Source organism: Salmo salar, chromosome ssa12 (assembly GCF_905237065.1).
Source record: "Salmo salar chromosome ssa12, Ssal_v3.1, whole genome shotgun sequence".
NCBI lineage: Eukaryota > Metazoa > Chordata > Actinopteri > Salmoniformes > Salmonidae > Salmo > Salmo salar.
In genome coordinates, this window is record NC_059453.1 from 10,970,001 (window position 1) to 10,977,500 (window position 7,500).

General features: G+C 51.2%; 1 protein-coding gene across 6 annotated transcripts in view; it reads left to right on the forward strand.

Annotated features, from left to right (window-relative positions):
* Positions 1 to 7,500, forward strand: part of LOC106593333 (breast cancer anti-estrogen resistance protein 3 homolog) — a 34,501-nt gene that overhangs the window by 12,995 nt on the left and 14,006 nt on the right. For all 6 annotated transcript variants that reach the window (XM_045690671.1, XM_045690669.1, XM_045690670.1 and 3 more), the window contains 7 exons: positions 2,145 to 2,184; positions 2,934 to 3,050; positions 4,082 to 4,225; positions 4,328 to 4,508; positions 5,348 to 5,486; positions 5,788 to 5,873; positions 6,671 to 6,793. In XM_045690671.1, the coding sequence (XP_045546627.1) occupies positions 2,145 to 2,184; positions 2,934 to 3,050; positions 4,082 to 4,225; positions 4,328 to 4,508; positions 5,348 to 5,486; positions 5,788 to 5,873; positions 6,671 to 6,793 (830 nt within the window). The remainder of the gene's footprint in view (positions 1 to 2,144; positions 2,185 to 2,933; positions 3,051 to 4,081; positions 4,226 to 4,327; positions 4,509 to 5,347; positions 5,487 to 5,787; positions 5,874 to 6,670; positions 6,794 to 7,500) is intronic.

Consider the following 7,500-nt stretch of genomic DNA (forward strand, 5'->3'; position numbering starts at 1 on the left):
GGATGTTGGAACTGGAAGGAAACGGGAAATGGCTATTAAAAGACGGAAAGACAGACATCTCCTCTTTGCACAGTGAACTCACATAGCCTAGTTAACCTTGGGCCAGTTAACCTTGGGCAGCGGCCTCCATCCTGTGTGCACTCCCGAGGGCGTCATTGACAGTGATCTCTCTCAATCCTGCAGCGCAGTGATCTAAGGCACTACGTCACTACAGTCCCTGGTTCGATTCCAGGCTGTATCACATCCGCCCGTGATTGGGAGTCCCCATAGGGCAGCACACAATTGGCCCAGCGCCACCCGGGTTTGACCGGGGTCGGCCGTCATTGTAAATAATAATTTGTTCTTATTTGTTGACTTGCCTCAGCTGGTCCGAACACTATTGACTTGCTTCCTGCTTTGAAGTTCTGATTTTCTCCTCCAAAACTGCAACCTATAACGGCACCGCCTCGCAGATATCAAATCAACAAGTCAACAACCTTTGACAGATCTTATCACACATGAATCCGGTTTGATTGATGATGTATAATGGAACTTAACGGGCGTGGCAGGTGGGAGGGAGCAGGTTGACACTTGGTGAGAGAAGGGTGCAATTGCAGCCTGCAATTCGGGGCGTTCCTGCATGTGGTCATTCCTGCATGTGCAGGAATCCCTCTTTCTACTACCATTGGTCCATTTTGAAGCTAGGACAGGAGGGAGGCAGGGCGCTCCAGTACAGTAGGTGGAGTTGGATGGCAGCTGCAGATAAACACCACAGAAGAAGGGGAGGGGGGACAACGGTAGCTAGCTAGAATGTCCTTTGTTCCAGCCTGTCTGGCACTGTTTTCCAACAGTTCTGTTAACGACGGCGAGGGCAGGTGTTTGGCAGGGGGAGCGAAGGACACAGTGTGCTAGCTTTACCAGCTAGTCCAGTACACAGGAGGCAGGGTTGAAGAAACTCATAGAATACTTTTATTTCCCTTTGGAAGAGTCACAAACATGAAGATATCGTGCTCTAAGGGGGGTTGGGGGCGTTCATGCAGGAACCAATGGGATGCTTGAGGGGAGGGGGCGGTCATAAAGGAACCAATAGGATAATTGAGGGGAGGGGGCGGTCATACAGGAACCAATAGGATAATTGAGGGGAGGGGGCGGTCATACAGGAACCAATGGTATCCTCGAGGGGGCGTGTTCATGAAGGAACCAATGGGATCCTCGAGGGGGCGTGTTCATGAAGGAACCAATGGGATCCTCGAGGGGGCGTGTTCATGAAGGAACCAATGGGATCCTCGAGGGGGCGTGTTCATGAAGAAACCAATGGGATGCTCGAGGGGGCGTGTTCATGAAGAAACCAATGGGATGCTCGAGGGGGCGTGTTCATGAAGAAACTAATGGGATGCTCGGGGGGGTGTGTTCATGAAGAAACCAATGGGATGCTCGAGGGGGTGTGTTCATGAAGAAACCAATGGGATGCTCGGCGGGGGGGGGCATGCAAGAACGCCCTGAATTGTGGGCTGCAGTCTTTTGCTTGGCGAGGGGAGCTATGCCAGTGTGTGTTAAAAGACAAGCCAGCCTCTGACTCTCTGCCAGGAATAGAAGAGAGGGAAACAATAGCCTGGACTACCTGCTGTTTAATGGTGTTTGGGAAGACTGGGCCTTGTTATAGTGTGTAGAACAGGCAGAGACCTCTGGCCTGTTGTTGTTAAGGAACATCATCTCAGAGGTTGCTGTTGTTTTTATGCAGCTACTTGGGCTCAAAGTATACTTTAAATAGGATTTAACAATATGAGAGAGAGAGACAGACACAGAGGAGCATTAGACAGACAGACAGACAGACAGACAGACAGACAGACAGACAGACAGACAGACAGACATATGAGAGACAGAGACAGAGACAGACAAACAGAGAGAGAGTAGTATCAGACAGACAGACAGACAGACAGACAGACAGACAGACAGACAGACAGACAGACAGACAGACAGACAGACAGACAGACAGACAGACAGACAGACAGACAGACAGACAGACGAGACAGACAGACAGACAGACAGACAGACAGACAGACAGACAGACAGACAGACAGACAGACAGACAGACAGACAGACAGACAGAGGAGTATAAGACAGAGAAAGTCCACATTAGCAAATGTGTTATTTTTGTCTTTCAGTAAGAGGAGGAGTGTCACTGCATACCTGAGTCAGCTGAAGGTAAGCTCACACACACAGGGCCGGCTCCAGGCAGCGACATAAGTGGTCGTTTAGGGCCCCCGACTCAATTAGCCATATCAGCTAAAAAAAATGTATTGGTAGGTTAGCCCCTAGCCAGTTATCTAAAATTGTAGTAATCATGGCCGAATACCGACCGGGCACATGGCTGGGGCCCTTACCTCCAGGGGGACCCCATTTGATTTTGTTATTGATGAGTAGAATTGCATGAAATTTGTTAGAAAATTGCTAAACGTTCTCTCCGCTCCATGGAAAAATGTGTAGAACTCCAGAAAACTTGCTTTAAAACTACAACATTTTAGAATTGCAGGACATTAACTTTAAAACATTTCTCTCCAACGTCAAGAAGGGGGGGCACAAAAAAATGTGGGTGGGGCCTCCCCAACCAAATCTCGCTCAGGGCCCCCAAAAGGCTATGGCCGGCCCTGCACACACACAGACACACATGCTGAAACAACACACATCAAAACACTCAAGCCTGTGGGTGTTTTTTCTGTGAAGTTTCAGTTAGCCCAATGTTTTTCAAGAATGTAACACCGTTTCTTTAACGTTGCGGTAAGAGTAGTCCAAGGTTACTCTTGTTGTAGGTGCGTGTGGGGGTTGCAGGGAGATGCATGTCTGTTTAAGGTTGTTGTAACATTGTTGTATTGTTGTGCAGGTGTTTGTAGGTCGCAGGGGGGATGGATTTTAGTCTAAGGTTGTTGCTGTAACGTTGTTGTAATGTTGTATAGGTGTTTGGAGGTAGCAGGGAGATGGACTCTCTGAAGAAGGAGTTGGAGGAGGAACTGAAGCTATCTGCTGATGACCTGAGGAGTCACGCCTGGTACCATGGACCCATAGGCAGAGAGGTACACACACACCTGGTACCATGGACCCATAGGCAGAGAGGTACACACACACCTGGTACCATGGACCCATAGGCAGAGAGGTACACACACACCTGGTACCATGGACCCATAGGCAGAGAGGTACACACACACCTGGTACCATGGACCCATAGGCAGAGAGGTACACACACCTGGTACCATGGACCCATAGGCAGAGAGGTACACACACACACACCTGGTACTATGGACCCATAGGCAGAGAGGTACACACACCTGGTACCATGGACCCATAGGCAGAGAGGCACACACACACCTGGTACCATGGACCCATAGGCAGAGAGGTACACACACCTGGTACCATGGACCCATAGGCAGAGAGGTACACACACCTGGTACCATGGACCCATAGGCAGAGAGGTACACACACACCTGGTACCATGGACCCATAGGCAGAGAGGTACACACACACACACACCTGGTACCATGGACCCATAGGCAGAGAGGTACACACACACCTGGTACCATGGACCCATAGGCAGAGAGGTACACACACCTGGTACCATGGACCCATAGGCAGAGAGGTACACACACACACACCTGGTACCATGGACCCATAGGCAGAGAGGTACACACACACACACCTGGTACCATGGACCCATAGGCAGAGAGGTACACACACACACACACACACACACACACACACACACACACACACACACACACACCTGGTACCATGGACCCATAGGCAGAGAGGTACACACACACACACCTGGTACCATGGACCCATAGGCAGAGAGGTACACACACACACCTGGTACCATGGACCCATAGGCAGAGAGGTACACACACACACACACACACACACACACACACACACACACACACACACACACACACACACACACACACACACCTGGTACCATGGACCCATAGGCAGAGAGGTACACACACACCTGGTACCATGGACCCATAGGCAGAGAGGTACACACACACACACCTGCTACCATGGACCCATAGATAGAGATGTACACTCTCTCTCTCTCTCTCTCTAGGGGGCAGAGGCTCTGCTGGAGAGAGATGGTGACTTCATGGTTCGTGACACAGCCTCCTCCCCCGGTGACTATGTCCTGAGTTGCTATTGGAGGGACGAGCCCTTGCACTTCAAGATCATTAGGGTGGTCCTTCGGCCCAAGAAGGTGTGTGTTTGTGTGTGTGCTATTCTGTTTCAATTTGAAGAGGACTGGTTTGACGTGTGTACGCGAGTCCGTGTGTGTGTTATACTTATGTGTGTCCTCCAGGGTTACTCCCGTGAGCTGTTCCAGTTTGAAGGGGATCGTTTCGACAACATTCCCGCCCTGGTGCGTTTCCACGTGGGTGGACGTCATCCTGTCTCCCAGGCCACTGGCGCCGTGGTCTATCACCCAATCACACGCTCCCTGCCTATACGTGTCATCAGTGAGCGCCAGGCAGAGCGGACCGGTAAGAACCCACAGACAACGTGGATAGAACACACTGTCACAGTTTGGGTTGAAATATTAGTTTTATCCCATTGAGGTGCAGGAAAAGTAGAGGAGTTTACCAGTCAGAAAGGCAGTGGGTTGTGTTCCAATCTAAACTGTACATGTCTGCAGGGGTCCGGCCACTAACCGCTGGACCACACTCTGTCACTCTGTCTGTCACTCTGTCAGTCTGTCACTCTGTCAGTCTGTCACTCTGTCACTCTGTCTGTCACTCTGTCAGTCTGTCACTCTGTCAGTCTGTCACTCTGTCACTCTGTCTGTCACTCTGTCAGTCTGTCACTCTGTCAGTCTGTCACTCTGTCACTCTGTCTGTCACTCTGTCACTCTGTCTGTCACTCTGTCACTCTGTCACTCTGTCAGTCTGTCACTCTGTCACTCTGTCACTCTGTCAGTCACTCTGTCAGTCACTCTGTCACTCTGTCAGTCTGTCAGTCACTCTGTCACTCTGTCACTCTGTCAGTCTGTCAGTCTGTCAGTCTTGTCACTCTGTCAGTCTGTCACTCTGTCACTCTGTCACTCTGTCACTCTGTCAGTCACTCTGTCAGTCTGTCAGTCACTCTGTCAGTCTGTCAGTCACTCTGTCACTCTGTCACTCTGTCAGTCTGTCACTCTGTCAGTCTGTCACTCTGTCACTCTGTCACTCTGTCAGTCTGTCAGTCTGTCAGTCTGTCAAAACATTGGTTATGAATGAATGAACTGCCCCAGAACCACACGTGGTGTGGAGGTACATGAATAAGTGTTGTGTTCCGGAGGCTTGTGTCTCACCTACTGTTAATGTTATTTTCTTCCCTCCTCTAGACAGCAACAGATCCAGCAACAGATCCAGCAACAGCGCCCCCGACAGGGTGGGGGTGGAATCACAGCCAGACCGCAGCAAGAGACTCAGCTTCAACTCATCACACATGGACACGCTACACGTCACTAACACACTGTCCAGGTGGCTTTACACACACACACACACACACACACACACACACACACACACACACACACACACACACACACACATACACACACACACACACACACACACACACACACACACACACACACACACACACACACACACACACACACAGAAAATGACACACTCAAAGATACTGTTTTGTGTTGTGTTTGGTTTAGTTAGTGTGTGTGTGTGTGTATTGTTTATGTGTGTGTGTATACTGTTATGTGTGTGTGTGTGTGTGTGTGTGTGTGTGTGTGTGTGTGTGTGTGTGTGTGTGTGTGTTTCTCAGGAGTGGGAGTCAGCCAGCCAACCTGGAGAATCTGGGCAGAAGACCCTCGATCCAATCAGCACAGTCTGAAAGCAACCTACGCACAGGTAACACACACACACTCGTACATTCCCAGCTCTGCTCAGGTAACACACACACACTCGTACATTCCCACCTCTGCTCAGGTAACACACACACACACACTCGTACATTCCCAGCTCTGCTCAGGTAACACACACACACACACTTGTACATTCCCAGCTCTGCTCAGGTAACACACACACACACACTCGTACATTCCCAGCTCTGCTCAGGTAACACACACACACTCGTACATTCCCAGCTCTGCTCAGGTAACACACACACACACACACACTCGTACATTCCCAGCTCTGCTCAGGTAACACACACACACACTCGTACATTCCCAGCTCTGCTCAGGTAACACACACACACTCGTACATTCCCAGCTCTGCTCAGGTAACACACACACACTCGTACATTCCCAGCTCTGCTCAGGTAACACACACACACACTCGTACATTCCCACCTCTGCTCAGGTAACACAAACACACTCGTACATTCCCACATATGCTCAGGTAACACACACACACTTGTACATTCCCAGCTCTGCTCAGGTAACACACACACACTCGTACATTCCCAGCTCTGCTCAGGTAACACACACACACTCGTACATTCCCACCTCTGCTCAGGTAACACAAACACACTCGTACATTCCCACATATGCTCAGGTAACACACACACACTCGTACATTCCCAGCTCTGCTCAGGTAACACACACACACTCGTACATTCCCAGCTCTGCTCAGGTAACACAAACACACTCGTACATTCCCAGCTCTGCTCAGGTAACACACACACCTCTCTCCTCTCCCTCCAGGTGCGCCTCATAGCTGTCAATCAGAGGCTGTAGGTCCCGCCCCCATTTCCCCAGTGTTCCGAACGGGTAGCGAACCCCTGATCAGCCCTTCAGCCCTCAGACACACACGGCCCTCACACCCAGGTAACACACACACAACCCTCACACCCAGGTAACACACACACAACCCTCACACCCAGGTAACACACACACGGCCCTCACACCCAGGTAACACACACACGGCCCTCACACCCAGGTAACACACACACGGCCCTCACACCCAGGTAACACACACACGGCCCTCACACCCAGGTAACACACACACGGCCCTCACACCCAGGTAACACACACACGGCCCTCACACCCAGGTAACACACACACGGCCCTCACACCCAGGTAACACACACACGGCCCTCACACCCAGGTAACACACACACGGCCCTCACACCCAGGTAACACACACACGGCCCTCACACCCAGGTAACACACACACGGCCCTCACACCCAGGTAACACACACACGGCCCTCACACCCAGGTAACACACACACAACCCTCACACCCAGGTAACACACACACGGCCCTCACACCCAGGTAACACACACACGGCCCTCACACCCAGGTAACACACACACGGCCCTCACACCCAGGTAACACACACACGGCCCTCACACCCAGGTAACACACACACGACCCTCACACCCAGGTAACACACACATGGCCCTCACACCCAGGTAACACACCACACACACACACACACACACACACACACACACACACACAGCCCACACACACACACACACACACACACACACACACACACACACACACACACACACACACACACACACAC